Source organism: Amphiura filiformis, chromosome 20 (genome assembly GCF_039555335.1).
Source record: "Amphiura filiformis chromosome 20, Afil_fr2py, whole genome shotgun sequence".
Classification (NCBI taxonomy): Eukaryota; Metazoa; Echinodermata; class Ophiuroidea; order Amphilepidida; family Amphiuridae; genus Amphiura; species Amphiura filiformis.
Genome location: NC_092647.1, coordinates 14523666 through 14542121, shown reverse-complemented (window position 1 = coordinate 14542121; position 18456 = coordinate 14523666). Strand labels below are relative to the sequence as shown.

Genomic DNA, 18456 nt, shown 5'->3' with positions numbered 1-18456 from the left:
TGATGTTCATAAAATTGAGTTCTTTTATCTTTTTCTTGAAATATAAAATGTTTTGAGTAAAACACTCAAAATTTAAGTGCCCTGTGACATTCACATCAAGAGAACTAGCCTTTCAAAGTTCTATGGTGGATTCCGAAAATAGGCAAATTGTCAACATTTTGACCATTCATGCTTATTCTTCTAAATTTGCATTGAATTCCAATTCTCTAGATAGTTTTTGACCGTCTTTCTGATAAAATTCTGTTTTAAATGAGAGTAAATTATGTTTCATAATTGCAAGGGTCTACTGTTAATGATTTTATAACCCCCCCCCCCCCCCGCCCCCTACAAAACCAAGATTTGGCAGCTTTAAAAGGCATGCACCGATTTGTCACCTGAAGCCCAATTGCTTCAAATCCAACAAATCTTGTTTTCACACAATTTGTGGCAATTTCTTGAACTTTGAAGGCCTCTGAGGGAATACTCTTAGCGCGACTTGCATCTAAAACGCATTAAATATATTCACTAACATGTAAACCATCTATTTAAATCGAAAAACTGCAATTTAATCAATAGCCATTTCAATTTGGGCTGAATCTCTGAAAAGCACGGTTTTACTCCTAGGCCCTTCGAAGGGCGCACACCACTAAATAATCGTCCCATTGAAATACGTGTAAAAACACCAGTTTTATTTATTCGTTTTAAGGCCTTTTCGGCGCTTTCTGAGAATTTTAATGATAACCAGTCGATTGCAAATCGATGAAAGTTTAACATATGTTTCAATGTATGGGTAGTCTTCCACCTCGTTTTCCCAGTAGGAGCCGCTAAACAGCGCCCTCACTGTTTTTGACATGCTCTCATGACTGTAAACCCGTTTCTGTCCATTTTTTAATACGCGGACCTATTTTATCGATAATTATAAAAATGCGACTTTTTTAGTGATTCAAATTCATGCACAGGCTTTACACTTTTATTTTAGCTATAATTCGCTACTCTTTCTGATTATTAGTCCAAAGAGCAGCCCATAATACCTCAAAAACTTTCTGTATTTTACCGGAACCGGCCAAAAATTTAAAAGACAGCCCGTGTTCCATTTTAAAATCGCATTCGTGGTATTTTAATTTTAAAAATAAATTGGAATTTCTGACCACTGTACTTGAAAATCTCATGGTATCTTAACATCTGATCAGCAGATCGATCAGTACAGTGTGACAGTGATTACTAGTTGTCAAAGGGACTCGTCAAGTTACGCATTTTGTGATTTTGTAGGTAAGCTTAAAAAATTTCTTTCTTCTTCCTTGACCTTGACCTTGTCATGCTTGTCATGCTTGTATCATCATTCAATTCATGGACGGTGGTAGTGCAGTCCTCGTATATTGGTCATGTTTTTTGAGGTGATGGTCGACGGTGCTTAAGCTTGGCCCCCTCCTCTTTTTGACGTACATAAGGGACCGATCGTTATTTACGACAGGGGGAATGGGTGTTTTGGCAAAAATATCGACACAAAATTTCGCGTTCCCCCTCGCGTCCGCTCAAAATTTTCGCGTTCCCCTTGTTTTCCCAATTTTCTCCATTTAAAATTTAACAATCCCCCCTCCTGGTTCAACTAAAATTTCAGGTTCCCCCCCCTCCAGACCCCAAAAAATTTTGTGTTCCCCCTAAATTTACCCATTCCCCCTGCCATAAATAACGATCGCTCCCTAAATGACCTGCCCCTTAATATCAGTTCCCAACTCCAATGTCAGATTATTTGCTGACGACTGTGTCGTACATATATATATATGCGTACATGTATACCGTCAAATCATCAACGACATCGACCACTCACTCCCCAGGGCCAGGATCTTAACTCCTTAGTGAAGTGGCAGGAGGACTAGCAGGACCTGAATATGAATAACCCATGTGTAATCCAATTCAATGCACAAGCTCATCCACTGTGGTTCTTTGATGTCAACTGCATACAATAGAAACCTTGATCAATAATGAACGTTGGTCAAAAGACGAGCTTACTGAAGTGAAAAAAATATTTTATTACATGCAGAATCATCGATTATGCATTGCTTTGAAAATCGTAAAAAGCGATTACTTGATCAACTCAAATGATTTTATTAGCGTTATTTATAAGCCATATTTCAATATTTCTAAAAGTTTTATATGTCTTTTGACCCAGATTTTGTGTATCTTTGGAACGTTTCAAAATGACAAAATGAACAAAATACGAGTACGGTAACTATGATGTCATCAATATGACATTAATTTTCATGAGGAATAACTAAAACAAATGACTAGATTTCATCGCACAACCTTCTCGTAATTGTAGGCCTATCTAGAAATTTGTGAAAGTTACTAGTCAATTTGTGCCGGAAACAAGCTTTTTCCATGGTGTTACGAGCCGTACTTGACTCAAGGCAAGGCCAAAATCACCTTTTACCCGAACTCACACGAATGCACAACACAAATACACTGTTTGATTAAGCTAACATAATCTAAGTCTTTAATTGAAAACAAAGTATGCTTGGTACATATAACAACAATTACAATAAAATCACACAATCAGTTTTATTCTACAGGTACTTAACCAGCGGTCTTCTTGTTGGTGATTCTAGAGTTCTTGCAATGTTCTGGACGACTGATGTAATATATCCTTATTCACTTGTCCGCGAAAATCAGCGAAGTCCATAGTACACTTGCATGTATACATCCTTGCGTATCAATTCCTCATACGACAATGATGATGCTTCCTCCAATCTCCTTTGCACTGCTATCTCCACAAATATATCTCCTTGCGCTGCTTTATCCACAAATATATCTCCTTGCGCTGCTTTCTCCAAAAATGGTGTTTCTTTCACCAATCACTCTTTTTCCAGGGAACAGGTTTCTTTAACACAGCTCCGCTGTTTTTTGACAGATGCGTGGCCTTCACAAACCCAGCAAACTCCAGCAATTTGACAGAAGAACTTTTAATCCTTTGATAAGGAAGAGCACTTTTGTGTGCTCGCTGTCTTCTTCGTTGCTGTATTAAAATTAGCTCAATTACTGGCTATATAAACTGGTTAAAATGTACTTCTTTTTTGAAGCACGAAGACCATCACACACATGTGAAGTTTTCAATCTCACATGACATTCTGTAAAGTCCCAACAAAAGCCTTCAACTTTTTACATCAGTACTCATGCAAAAAACCCATCATATATTAATAAACCATTACTTCAATCACATTTTCACAACATTGTTGCAATCTTGGGATTTCCCAAGATTAATTATACACATTCACATTACATCACTTCCTGGGTGGTTTTCCTGATGGTGCAATAATGAACTGGGGCTTTCCAAGTTCCAAACATAGCTCTGACTTTGTTTACAATAATTTGGGGGAATTCCAAAACGACTTTCCACACCATTATCTTGCACGCATAAGGGGTTTCCCATCTCATGAAATACTTTCAGCTTGTAAACAAAGTTAAATAATTAAATTAAATCAAATTACTCAGGGCACATCACACCCTCCCCTTAAAAGAAGAAAGTTCGAATGTAATGAAAACTTTCTTAAATGCTTTCTTCTTTTACATCAACTTCAACATTTTATCAACTTTGAGTATTTAACTCATCATACACAGTGACTACTTGTCACACAAGTTCCCTTTTAAAAGGAATTTTTGTTTATCAGCCCCTTTTATGCAATTCTGGACAGGGCATCAGCCATTACATTGTGTTTTCCCTTAATATGTTTGATGTCCAGATTGTACTCTTGCAAGGTCAAACTCTACCTCACCAGTCTTTGGTTTTTGTTCTTCATCCTGTTGATGAAGGTGAGGGGATTGTGATCTGTGAAAACAAGCACAGGGTATACTGTGGTACCCAAATACACATCAAAATGTAGCAATGCTAAATTTAATAGCAATGCTAGACACTCCTTCTCAATTGTGGAGTAATTTCTCTGGTGCTTGTTGAATTTCCTTGAAAAGTAACAAATGGGGTGATCTATTTGATCTTCACCCTCTTGCATCACAACACCTCCACAGCCTATGTCACTGGCATCAACAGTCAACTTGAACTGCTTCTGAAAATCAGGTGCAGTAAGTACTGGTGAACTCATGAGTATTGATTTGACTTTGTGAAAAGCATTTTCACACTGTTCTGCCCAAATGAATTTTGCATCTTTCTTCAACAAATCAGTCAAAGGACTTGCTATCTCTGAAAAGTTTGGACAGAACTTTCTATAATAGCCAACCATTCCTAGAAATCCCATGAGTGCCTTCTTGTTTTAATACAGGTGTGGGGTATTGCTCAATTGCTTCAACTTTGGCTTTGATAGGTTTCACCTGACCTTGACCTACAACATATCCTAAGTATGTGACTGTGGCATGGCAAAACTCACTTTTTACCAGATTGACTGTCAACTGTACTTCAGACAGCTTCTTAAACAATTGATGGAGTTGTTCCATGTGTTGTTCCCAAGTTTGACTGTACACAATCAAATCATCTACATACGCTTCACATCCCTCTATGTCTGCCACAATTTGATTTACCATTCTCTGAAATGTTGCGGGTGCATTTTTCAACCCAAATGGCATAACTTTGTATTGGTAAAGACCAAATGGTGTACAAAATGCAGAAATCTCTTTGGCACGGTCTGTGAGTGGAACCTGTCAGTACCCTTTCAAAAGATCAAATTTGCTAACAAATTTTGCATTCCCAATTTTGTCTATGCAATCATCAATTCTTGGAATTGGGTACGAGTCTGTCTTTGAATGAACATTTGCAGCTCTCATGTCTGCGACCAATCGGTATGAACCATCAGGCTTGGGAACAAGAATGCATGGTGAACTCCACTCACTACTACTTGGTTCTATGATATCATTGTCTAGCATGTAATTGATCTCATTTCTGAGATGTTCCATTTTCAATGGATTAACTCTGTAAGGATGCTGCTTAATTGGTTTAGTATCACCAACATCTACATCATGAAATGCAGCATTTGTTCTACTTGGCGTATCAGGAAATATATTGTCAAATTTGTGAATCAAATTTGCAATTTGACTTTGTTGATCTTGAGAAAGATGACCTAACTTTGAGTCCAAATTAGTGAGCACATCAGAATTGTTCAATTTTACATTATACTCTTTGTGCTCCAGCTCTTTATCCTGGTCAAATGTGACATCAGAATTGTCATCTTTACTCTTGTCTACATTGGCGATTTTGTCTACATCGGCATGTTTGTCTACATTATCAGCATGTTTTACTGTACACACAGGTTTTGGAATGCCACTGTCACTTCTTTCAACATACTCTTTGAGCATATTTATGTGGCATAACTGCCTGCTCTTGCGTCTACCAGGAGTCTTGATAATGTAATCTACTTCACCCACTTTTGACTCTACCTCACATGGGCCATGATATCTGGCTTGTAATGGGTGTCCTGGAATTGGAAATAGTACTAGAACTTTGTCACCTGGTTTGAACACTCTTTCTTTGGCATGCTTATCATACCATTGTTTCATTTTGGCCTGACCCTGTTTCAAGTTTTCCTTGGCGATATCAGTTGCTCTGTTAAGCCTATGCTTAAAATTGGAGACATAATCCAATAAATTGATATCTGATTTCTCATTGAGCCACTTTTCTTTCAACAACTTCAAGGGCCCGCGCACTGTGTGTCCAAACACTAACTCAAAAGGACTAAATCCTAAAGTTTCCTGAACAGCTTCCCTAGCAGCAAACAACAACAAGTGTACTCCCTCATCCCAGTCCCTCTGAAATTCCAAACAGTATGTTCTGATCATGTTTTTCAAAGTTTGGTGGAACCTTTCTAGTGCACCTTGTGATTCTGGATGGTAAGCACTTGAGGTATACTGTTCTATACCTAATTGATACATGACCTGCTGAAATACTCCAGAAGTAAAGTTTGATCCTTGGTCTGACTGTATGGACTTGGGGAGCCCCACAAATGTGAAGAACTTCGTTAAAGCTTTCACTATAGTCACTGCTTTAATATTTCTCAAGGGTATGGCTTCAGGAAAGCGTGTTGACGCACACATAATTGTCAGAAGGTATTGATTACCTGACTTAGTCTTTGGTAGGGGGCCTACACAATCAATAATAACCCTACTAAATGGTTCATCAAAGGCTGGAATTGGCTTTAAAGGAGCAGGAGGTATTTTCTGATTTGGCTTCCCTACTACTTGGCATATGTGACATGTTTTGCAATATTCAGAAACATCTTTTCTGAGAGTGGGCCACCAGAAATGTCTCAGAATTCTTTCATGAGTTTTCTTAACACCCAAATGCCCTGCCATGGGACTATCATGTGCTATGTTAATTACTTCAGTGTGGTATATACTTTTGGTACCACAATTTGGTGCACTACCTTCCACTCTTCATCGGCAGGTACATCAAGGGGCGCCATTTTCTCATTCGCACACCATCTTGTTTGTAAAAACAAACAGAATTTTGTTCTGCTTCTTCTAGGGTCAATGCCCTTTGATTGATCTCTTTGAGTTCTGGGTCATTTTGTTGCTCCAGAATTAGCTTGTCATGACTTAATGGGTCTCTCAATGTTTCCCCAATTTGTTCATGCTCAGAGGCTGTGTCATTTTGAGGGGTCTTTTTATCCCCTGGAGAAGGAAGTTTATCTTCTTTCTCATTCAACTTTGACACAAATGTGTCTTCCAAACTGTTGCCTATGTCATCAATTTGGTTGTCCTCAATTGTTTCTAATGAGGCTCTCTTACTCATTGCCCGTGTCACTGCACATGCAGGAAATATCTCCTCTTCCTCACTATTATCATCCTGTATACAGGGCTTATCTATGACTATTGGGTCAGGAAAAACCTTCCCCCCTGCCAGATCATTTCCTAGCAACATGGACACTCCTTTGACTGGCAATTCCTGTCTAACTCCTATGGTTACAGGACCAGAAATTAAGTCAGATGTCAAGTTAATTTTGTGGAGAGGTACATTAAGTATCTCCATCCCAATACCCTGGATCAAAGCATTACCTGCTGAACTATCCTCATTAAAGGGCAAAGTTCCTTCCAGAATCATAGACCGTGCACAACACGTATCTCGCACAATCTTGATGGGCTTTGGACTACCATTCTCACCAAGTGATACTACTCCCTCCAACACAAATGGTTCAAATTCTTCACACACCTTGTCGGTCTCACCTCCCTTTTGTGGGAATTCTTGTTTCTTGATTTGACTGACTTTTTTCTTTGACTCAAGTGACACTGCACATCCCACAGTATTACCAGCAGTTTGCTGCTGTTTTTGTGCATCTTGTCTGCCTTTTAAGAAATAACACTGGGTCATCGTATGCCCTGGTCTCTTACAGTGAGTACAAGTTACTTTGGATTTAAATTCAGTCCCAAATTTTGCTTTGTTACCTGAACTCCCTGGGGTCCCTCTACCACCAGCACTATGCTGTGAATTAGACTGAGATCTCCCTTCTTGTGTACCACCCTGATTTGTTCTAGGTTGATTATGGCTGAACCTGTTTGAATAACTTCTGTTATGACCAAATCTACTCCCATTCAATTTGTGAGTTAAACCATAGTCGTCCGCCATTGTCGCTGCCTCATTTAGCGTCTTAATTTTGCTAGCGCTTTCATCCAAATGGGTTTTAATGTCAACGTGGACACATTTCTTGAACTCTTCTATAAGAACCAATTGCTTAAGTTGGCCGAAATCATCTTTGACTTTTGACTTTTGAACCAAGCCACCTGTCAAACATTTGTTCTTTTACTCTAGCAAATTCTACATGCGTTTGATCTGCTTGCTTTCTTGAATCTCTGAACTTTTGTCTGTATGCTTCAGGCACCAGTTCATAGGCCTTAAGGACTGCCTGTTTGACTTCTTCATAATTATTACACTTCTCTATTGGTAGAGCTGAGTAAGTTTCCCTGGCCTTTCCCACAAAACTACTTTGTAACAGTAGGGTCCAATGCTCTGGAGGCCATTTCAAATTTGTAGCTACCTTTTCAAAATGTTGAAAGTACTCGTCAACTTCTTTTTCTTTGAATTTAGGCACAAGCTTTACATACTTTGTAACGTCAAAGCCTGACTTTGACTTTGAGGAGAAACTTGATGAGTATTTGTCACCTAGCTTAGCCAACTTCTCTTGTTCAAACTCAATTTCTTTTTCTTTCAAATGTGCTTCCATTTGAATTTTTGCTAGTTTTTCCTTTTCTTCCATTTCTAATTTGTGGTGCTCAAGCGCCATCTTTTCTTAGCGTGCTTTTTTCTTCCATTGCTAGTTTTTGTTTTTCAATGTCTAGCCGTTCTTGTTTCTCTTTGTTATCCATATCTAATCTTTCTTGCTTTTCTTTATTTTGCATATCTAGCTTTTGCATGTCCAACTGCAATTGCATTTTCATTTTTCCATTTCCACCTGAACTTCTAGTTCTTTCAACTTAACTGCATCCCGATTTCAGTTTTGACCTCTTTTCTCTTGTCCAAAATGGATTCCTCAAAATACTCTTCATCAACCAAAACTTCAATCAAGGCATTTTTGATTATTTGTTTTCTGTTGGCTTGCTTTACATCCAATTCATAGTATTTTGCAAATGCTAATAAATCAGGTTTCTTCAACTTATCAAACTTCTCCCAATCTATAGTTTCTAGAAACTCTTCTGTTTTGAACTCTGCCATACTGTACTTTCACTTTTAAGACTCAGGAAATTAATGTCAACTTTTTTACAGTGTATTTCCCGGACGAGCCCCCAATTTTGTTACGAGCAGTACTTGACTCAAGGCCAAAATCACCTTTTACCCGAACTCACACGAATGCACAACACAAATACACTGTTTGATTAAGCTAACATAATCTAAGTCTTTAATTGAAAACAAAGTATGCTTGGTACATATAACAACAATTACAATAAAATCACACAATCAGTTTTATTCTACAGGTACTTAACCAGCGGTCTTCTTGTTGGTGATTCTAGAGTTCTTGCAATATTCTGGAAGACTGATGTAATATATCCTTATTCTTGTCCGCGAAAATCAGCGAAGTCCATAGTACACTTGCATTTATAAATCCATTGCGTATAAAATCCTCATACGAAAATGATGATGCTTCCTCCAATCTCCTTTGCACTGCTATCTCCACAAATATATCTCCTTGCGCTGCTTTATCCACAAATATATCTCCTTGCGCTGCTTTCTCCAAAAATGGTGTTTCTTTCACCAATCACTCTTTTTCCAGGGAACAGGTTTCTTTAACACAGCTCTGCTGTTTTTTGACAGATGCGTGGCCTTCACAAATCCAGCAAACTCCAGCAATTTGACAGAAGAACTTTTAATCCTTTGATAAGGAAGAGCACTTTTGTGTGCTCACTGTCTTCTTCGTTGCTGTATTAAAATTAGCTCAATTACTGGCTATATAAACTGGTTAAAATGTACTTCTTTTTTGAAGCACGAAGACCATCACACACATGTGGAGTTTTCAATCTCACATGACATTCTGTAAAGTCCCAACAAAAGCCTTCAACTTTTTATATCAGTACTCATGCAAAAACCCATCATCTATTAATAAACCATTACTTCAATCACATTTTCACAACATTGCTGCAATCTTGGGATTTCCCAAGATTAATTATACACATTCACATTACATCACTTCCTGGGTGGTTTTCCTGATGGTGCAATAATGAACTGGGGCTTTCAAGTTCCAAACATAGCTCTGACTTTGTTTACAATAATTTGGGGAATTCCAAAACGACTTTCCACACCATTATCTTATCTTGCATACAAGGGGTTTCCCATCTCATGAAATACTTTCAGCTTGTAAACAAAGTTAAATAATTAAATTAAATCAAATTACTCAGGGCACATCACAATGGTTACTGACCAGCTCATTAGCGTGGTTCACCAGACATTGGGACATTCTTCTTTACCGTGGGATTACCGCCCTCTGTTGATGACAGGGCATTGAACTCTTATTAAAGCGATATGAAATGCAGGGCCGTGAATTACATAGAACTATAAACATTTATAAGCTATATAACAGCATGCATGATTGGGCGATAGGTGCCATGCCAGGTGGGCATAAACAACGTTTATGCCTGGCTTACATGTATGCGTATGCCCGCAAGCCATTTACGCTAGCCCGAGTAATGTATGCAATGGTCACGCACATCCAAGTTCACACGATAGATTGCGTATGTATGAATGGGGTTCATTCATATTTGCACGACAACGTTGTAAAGCCCACAGGCATAAACAATCGTTTAGTCATGAAAATATATGGATGAATTAGGGGTTTATTCATATATTTTCATGACTAAAGCGGTTGTTTATGCCTGAGGGGCCGCTATGCCCGAGGGCATAAACAACCGCTTAGTCATGAAAATATATGAATGAACTCAGTTCATACATACATACCAAAACATTTTGTGATTCTTATTTCATCAAAATAATAACAAAAAGGTTACTAAAATGCACGATTTTCCTGCACTTTTCCTACCCGGCGATCTAACATCCGGGACACCGGGCATAAACGCTGTTTATGCCCGGCTCTCGACCAATCACGCGCGCTGTTACATAGCGTGTATGTATGAACAACCATTTAGTCATGAAAATATATGAATGAACCCCGTTCATACATACAAGAACATTTTGTAATTCTTATTTCATCAAAATAATAACAAAAAATTGCAAGTAACATTATTAAAAGTCATGATTTTCCTTCATTTTTCCTACCCGGCGATCGCACATCCGGTACACCGGGCATAAACGCTGTTTATGCCCGGCTCTCGACCAATCACGTATGAACCCCAAATTCATTTGCATTATCCATTATATTGTCATGTTGTTCATGTAGTGTAGGGCCTACATTAATAGGTAGGGATGATCATAAAATGTTCAAGTAGGATATTTCACATAGAAATTGTGGCAATCTTTTCCTTTAGACCACCTGAGCTCTATAGGAACTAAATTATTACTTTTAAAGGCTAAACAGTTGCCAAGCGCTTCAAGCCATATTGGAAGCCATGGAAGGAGCACAGGGCTTCGATAAATGAGGGAATTTATGGGGTAAACAAGATTAAAACAACTTTTTGAAAACAAATTAAAAGGGCTATTGCTATGATGTTTTAAATTTGTCTCAAAAACAATTTTTAGCGGAAAAGCAAAAAACATACCTTCATAAAATCAGCATCGCATAATAAAAATTCCTGTAAAAAAGGAATGGGGTGCCCAATCAATGGTCAATGGAGCTTTGATGTAATGTGCTGCAATGTAACCGTTTGGATACTTTTTTCATTAAAAAACAATAATGTAATATTAGCATAGAAAGCAAAGAAAGATTTGGAAATGTAAAGCATATTTATTGCAGTGGGAGAGTGGAAAGTGGCAAAGAATTTGTGAAATGAGGGAATTTTGTAAAGAAAGATACATATGTGTACATCGCATTTTTTGAGAAATTCGCCATCTTGAATAAATGCAGAATTGTGTCATGCAGTAAAACATGCTTGATACGCGAGCGTAAATCACCGTCAAAATGAGCGTACATCAAGTGCTTGTGTTACGCAAAAGTTTTGGAGTTTGCATTATAACTGGTTTTGCATTGTCAAAGATTGCCATAAAAACATGGATTTTGGAACAAAATAAAGCTTGTTCAACAACATTAAAAGGTATGTTTGTACAGCTAAAAACATGTTTAACGTTGATGCAAAAGTGTAATTTGATAAATTCGTTATTTTAACCTTATATAGCTTGGGTGGTCTAAAAGAAAAGATCGCCAAAAATTGTTTTGTTTAAAAAGGTGATTATTTAACTTAATAAATGAGGGGTCAACGTCAACGTCAACCATGTCTGTAGTGTGGGACAAAAATTAGCAAAGTTATGGGCATGTCTTTTTCAGAATTCTGTGACCATCATTGACATAGCAGTTTTTATGTTTCTACAACTTTTGAATACAATCTAAATACTTATGATGTCACTTTATCTATGGCTAAAAATTTATCAAAATAAGGTTGTCAGAATTCAACAGGTTTTTTCGCCATGATTTTACCAAATTTTTTCTTTGAAATTTTCACAGTGTATATAACATACGTTTTGATTTTTGGGTAAAGCAGTTCTTGGAATTAAAAAATAAATAAATAAAATCAACAGCCCTGGTTGATACATATAACCATAAAAAATCAATGTAAATCCCATACATAGGGGTAGACTGCTAAGTTATCTTTTTAGTCCTTTCATGACCAACTTGTCAAGGACACTCATACAAATTGAAAGACTTGTAGCTCACTGCAAAATAATATCATAAAGAAAGGTGATAAAACACACATTTTGTGTGCTGCTGCTCCTAAGATTTATGTCTGAGATAGGGACTGTGCAATATTTATGTACCAGGTTTAACTACCCAAGTTGAGTGCTGGTTGATTTGATTAGAGTGCAGACTCCGGGTAGTGAATGTGAGGGATTGGGGAATAGGCTTACAGAGGGTATCACCCCCTCCCTAAAAATGTTGGGGTCTTATAAATAATTAAGTGAAAAAGGCAAATGAAAAAAAACACTGCACTATATTGCAGGTCTATCATGTCACCAGGGAAAATCATGTACTACACAGTCATGTACCAGGGACAAATCCAAAATCCTTGGGCGGGAGTAGTGCCGTACTACTACGCTGCCTTTCGTATTCGCCGAGGAGTACACTTTCGACCTCCTCGTTTGTTTACAAACAGAGTGGTAAACAAAGGGCCTGTCAAAACTGTTCCGCTTGTCCAAATACTCAAGTATCAAAAGGATGGTCCACAATAGAGTGATTCACGCAACATGAATAGGGTATTAAAAAACTGTGAAGTAGGACCATGTGCTTCTTTTGTCCAATTTGGCATCAAGATTTCGAATGGAAACAGTTCAGACCCAGAACACGATCATGTCAGAAATTAATATTTTGTTCTGGGTCTGATTATTCGGACTAGGGCGGGAGCATTAAGTTCGGGAAGCTATGGAAATAAGGAGCAGAGGGAGCGCAGACCATAAACAGAGAGGAGGAAACATATTTTCTAAGCCACATTTACGATTCGCTTTTAAAGACGAGAAACGAGACAAAGAAAGACCGGACACCAGTTTCCCAGGAAAGTGGATCAGATGACCATAATACCCGATGTCCAGTCCTTCGATGTAAAGGACAAAATATTGTTTTAGTGAGTTTTTGTTTTATCAACAAACCTAATTGGAAATCTTATTCAACAAAGCTTTATTTTATAGATAGCTATGAACCTTGTTTAGAATTCGAAATAAAGCAAACCTTATTCCTAATTCCTAGTGATACTGAAATTATTCCTAATAATAGTGATATTTGAACCTTAGAAGTAGCGGACCGATTTGTACATGTATAGCAAACCCTTTTCTGTGGACTTAGAAATAGCAAAAATTTTATCCCCATTTGATTTACACATTAGTGGTAGCGAACCTAGGCTTAGAGATAGTGTTCCTTATGGATAGCCCAATAGCCAATATCGTAAGCCGATAGCAACACTGTATTTATCCATACCGTGCACGTTGAATGTGCAGTACAATGTATAGTACCATGCAAAGAAAAAAAGTGGAACAAAATGAAATTTCCCAGTGTACAATGTAAAATATATACACTTTCACATTTAGATCTTACTCTTTTTCTTTCAAAAAATATACTTTTGTACATGTACATTATGTCGTGCATGAATACTATGTGAGGTTACAGCCATTTTATGTTTCTAAAGCTGAATTTATTCTCCATCGCTGAACGATTAGGGATTGGTACAATTTGGCCAATACGGTAGCACGTTTTCCCAATCCAACAAAAAGCGCTCTACTTCATTGATTAAAAAGCAATCGCTATATTGCTCAGGGGGTGTAGTATAAATTTAGCTTTACAATAACAGCCCCTAAATTTTTTGTATTTTCTTTTAATGCAGGTTAAGCTAGCTGCCAGCACTGTTAGAGTGATTCTAAATAAGGACATGAAGTCATGAAGGATACCAACAAAATGTCAAAAATTCAGTTGCAACCATTAAGATGTACAAGGTGTAAAATCCGTTTTTACTGTTTTGACAAATGGTCACGGCATACACAGAGACACAAGATGAAGTACAGTAAACTATGCATGAATATGATTAGTGATACCCTCAGCCAACACATCAGAACACACACAGAGAAACAGTATCATTGTGAATATTGTCAGAAATGCTTTGCATGTACTAGTGACCTCAAGAGACACATCAGAAGTCACACCAGAGAGAAATCCTATCGGTGTGATTATTGTCAGAAATTGTTTGCACAGAGATCTACCCTTATCCGCCACATCAGAATACACAAAGAAAAACCGCATCATAAGTGTCAATATTGCGAAAAATGCTTCTTACATAAATGGCATCTCAGAGACCATATCAGAACTCACACCAAAGAGAAACCCTATCAGTGTGAGATTTGTCAGAAATGCTTTGTGCGATGTGATAACCTCAGAACCCACATCAGAACTCACACCAAAGAGAAACCTTATCAGTGTGAGATTTGTCAGAAATGCTTCACACAAGGAAGCCATCTCAAAGATCACATCATCAGAACTCACACCAAAGAGAAACCCTATCAGTGTGAATATTGTCAGAAATGTTTTGTAGGAAGTAGTGAACTTAAACGCCATATCAAAACTCACACCAAAACTCACACCAAAGAGCAACCCTATCAGTGTGAGTATTGTCAGAAATCCTTTGCACAAAGTGGTTCTCTTAAATTACACATTCAAACTCATCAGTGTGAGATTTGTCAGAAATGGTTCACACAAAAAAGCAATCTCAAAGACCACATCATCAGAATACACACCAAAGAGAAACCCTATCAGTGTGAGTATTGTCAAAAATGGTTTGCAGGAAGTAGTGATCTTAAAAGCCATATCAGAACTCACACCAAAGAGAAACCGTATCAGTGTGAGTATTGTCAGAAATGGTTTGCACAAAGTTATACCCTGAAGCAACACATCAGAACTCACACAAAAGAGAAACCCTATCAATGTGAATATTGTCATAAATATTTTGCACATGGTTATACCCTCAAAAGCCATATCAAAACTCACACCAAAGAGAAACCATATCAGTGTAAATATTGTCAGAAATGGTTTGCACAACATGGCAACCTCAAGCAACACATCAGAACTCACACAACAGAGAAACCATATCAATGTGAATATTGTCATAAATGCTTTGCTCAAAGTGTTACCCTGAAAAGCCATATCAAAACTCACACCAAAGAGAAACCATATCAGTGTGAATATTGTCAGAAATGGTTTGCACGACATAGTAACCTCAACAGACACATTAGAACTCACACTAAAGGAAAGCCATCAGTATAAATATACTGTCAGAAATGGTTTGGATGATACAGAGTCGGAACCTTTGGGCTCATTCGCTTGCAATTCCAAAAGGTGCAAAAACTGCAATCACATGAAAGAAACAAATGTTTTCACCAGCCATATAACAACCTTTTCAAATAAAACAGGCCATCACTTGTTCATCACAGCAATGTCATTTACCTCATCGAATGCTCCCTCTGCAACATCCAATATGTTGGTGAAACCTCTACTCAGCAAAAATGGTGCAGGATCGCATGAGAGGTCACCGGAGTGATATCAATTGCAAACACACAGACGAAAACCATCCAATTAATTGCAACTCATACGAGTGGATATTCATACGTAGTGGTAGATAAAATGATTAAAAAGAGTTTAACTTAAACACTACACTATTTTTCGCTCACCTAGAACGTTTTCACTAGTTCGACTTGCAACTCATTTCAATCAACCAAGACACACACTTAATCACTTCAAAGTCACTGGAATTGAATATTGTTTTAAAAACCAAACTCACACAGACAGATCGAACCGTGAAAACTGCTGGCAACACCAGTTAAAATCATTCAAACCACTGCCTAAATGAAAAAAGCAACTTCCGCACATATATTAATATTTTCTCGCATCACAGTACTTACTGTTTCTAGTTTTTTATCACCTAGCACCTCCATTGAAGGCTTAGCGCTAGCCGAAAGCTAAGGTCAAAAAACTGGTTGTTTTTACTGTTTGAGAACAACAAAAAAGCGCTTTTATTTTATTTTTTTCAGATTTGGAGAGTGCCAGGACCTAGAAACAAATGCTAGAATCATTCGTGATTGAAAAAAAAATTGAAATAAAAAATTAACCAAAAATAATCATTTTGTTCCCAGAAAGGGCAACATCAGGATTTGTGTTCACTTCATAATATATTTTAAATCTTAAATTGATAATGAAGTGAACACTTCTGCATACAACATTAGAACTTGTTGGTAAATTTAATTTTCAGGGTTTTTTAAAATCAACAACGAATGATCCTAACATAAATTTATGTCTATCTAAGGAGTTTCCATATCTGTGAAAAATAAGTAAATAAATAAATAAATAAATGAAAAAGAAATCAATTTGCTATTTTTTGTACAACTGAGATCATTTCCCACAAGCTTGTCACAGCCAGTGACGGTGCCAGGAATTTTTTTTCGGGGGCATTAGGGGTAAAATGAAATATCAGGGGGTGCTAAATCAACAAATTTAGCGCAAAATTGCTGCAAAAAGTGGAATTTTTCATAATTTTGGGGTTTTTTTTGGGGGGGGGGGCAAGAGTTCTGCCAGCACTGGAGGCATTTGCCCCCCCTGCATTGGCTGTTTGGCCCACTGTTAGGCTAGAAGATGATATGTGATGCAATCATGCAATCAAGCAAAATCAGTCGGAACTCGAAAATATTGATTTTGAGATAGAGCCAAACAAAGGAAATATTTCCTTTTGTTTCCTTCTGTTTTGGAATCACAGTCCCTGATTACAACTACATTGTAACCTAATGTGCAGTCTACAAGCATGTTTGTATCTTCATCATGATAAATAAAACACCATAATTTGCTCTAAAATACAGTACATTTCCAAATGCAAATCCTGGTGTTAACTGCATGCATGCCACATGGGCAAATTTGAAAATGATGAGTCATTATCTAGACATGTGATCAGTTATTGATACAGTTTTGATACACTACAAAAAGTCAGTTTATGAAAGCCCAATTTGATACACTTTTGATATACCTCTAGCCACCAAAAATTAACTAAGTTCAATTTGATACACTTTACATACACTAAAAAACAGGCAAAGTCAATTTCATACACTTTTGATACACTGTATGCAGCCAGAATTTGACTAAGTCCAATTTGATACACTTTTGATATACATCTAGCAGGGGGTGCTAAATCAACAAATTTAGCGCAAAATTGCTGCAAAAAGTGGAAATGTTCATAATTTTGGGGTTTTTTTTTGGGCGGGGGGGCAAGAGTTCTGCCAGGGAGGCATTTGCCCCCCCCCCCTGCATTGGCTGTTTGGCCCACTGTTAGGCTAGAAGATGATATGTGATGCAATCAAGCAAAATCAGTCGGAACTCGAAAATATTGATTTTGAGATAGAGCCAAACAAAGGAAATATTTCCTTTTGTTTCCTTCTGTTTTGGAAACTCTTTAATTGCTCATATCTTTAGAAGTGGTTGCTCAATTTCAATGGGGTTTTCTGCAAAATCCAGCTTTGTAAATGCTTTTACTATCTTAAAAGGAACTGAAAATTGAATATTTCCGAGTTCCAACTGATTATGCTTGATCACATCACATATGTTACCCAACAAACACACAAATATTTTTAAAATGTTATAAACATGTTTTGGGCTTGACGTTTTAATAACATTTAAATGTCATGAAAATTAAAACGTTTTAGATGAAATCACAAAAAAATATTTTTTAGCAAACATTTTTGAAAAATATTTTCCGTAGAACATTTTGTGTTTGCTGTCAGTGGCGATCGTGGCTGCTCCTGGCCGGGGGGCTAAAGAAAATGTAAATTTTGCCACCCCTTGCAGTAACAGTGGGAAAAGGTTGGCCCAAATTTCACATATTTTTATTTATTAAGGAATTAGAGGTGTTACACCCCACAATTAACCCCACTGCCTCTAGCTGTGGCCCTCTTGGTGACCCAAAAGGTATTAGTTTTCCATAATTTTCCACCCTTTTTCTTCTTGCCGCCCCTTCTGTCCCCCCTTTTTTCTTTAATAATTCTTCTTGCTGCCCCTTCATCTTCCGCAGCCCCTGCTTTTCCCCCCCTGCTCTTACCCCGGGGGCTCACTCTCAAAAAGCCCCCCCCCCTCCAAAAAAAATGTGCGCATGGCTGGATACATATACATTATATTCCGATACTTTTCTATACCATTTATTTGTAATTTTAATTTGCTTACAGTACTTAAAACATCTGTCATTTATAGTATACAGGAACCAAGACACTTAACAATCGATTACCAGTTGAAGGCATGGTGGAAGGTGACTCACTAGACCAAGGCAACATTTTTGAACATGTTGAAGACCAATACTTCTTAATAGTATCATGTCGCTTCTGTGGATAAGGTATCACTGAGACGTTATGAGCCCGGTGGGTTCAGTCTTCACTGACAA

The 18456-nt window shown here is 37.6% G+C and overlaps 1 protein-coding gene across 4 annotated transcripts; it reads left to right on the top strand.

Moving 5' to 3' along the window:
• The first annotated feature begins 1060 nt into the window (after positions 1-1060).
• Positions 1061-18430, top strand: LOC140142840 (uncharacterized). 4 transcript variants are annotated; one of them, XR_011857592.1, is made up of 2 exons: positions 1061-1244; positions 18270-18430. XR_011857592.1 is itself a non-coding variant. In XM_072164857.1 (2 exons), the coding sequence occupies exon 2, from the start codon at positions 13932-13934 to the stop codon at positions 15306-15308; it is 1377 nt and encodes a 458-aa protein (XP_072020958.1). In that variant the 5' UTR covers positions 1061-1244; positions 13879-13931; the 3' UTR covers positions 15309-16332. The 4 variants fall into 4 exon arrangements, 2 of the variants coding, with proteins under 2 accessions (XP_072020958.1, XP_072020957.1); XR_011857591.1 differs by having other exon boundaries at positions 1061-1248; XM_072164857.1 differs by lacking the exon at positions 18270-18430 and adding an exon at positions 13879-16332.
• Positions 18431-18456: the final 26 nt, after the last annotated feature.

Coding starts and splice junctions, on each gene's coding strand:
- LOC140142840 (XM_072164857.1), top strand. CDS start 13,932: ATGAAGGATACCAACAAAATGTCAAAAATTCAGTTGCAACCATTAAGA.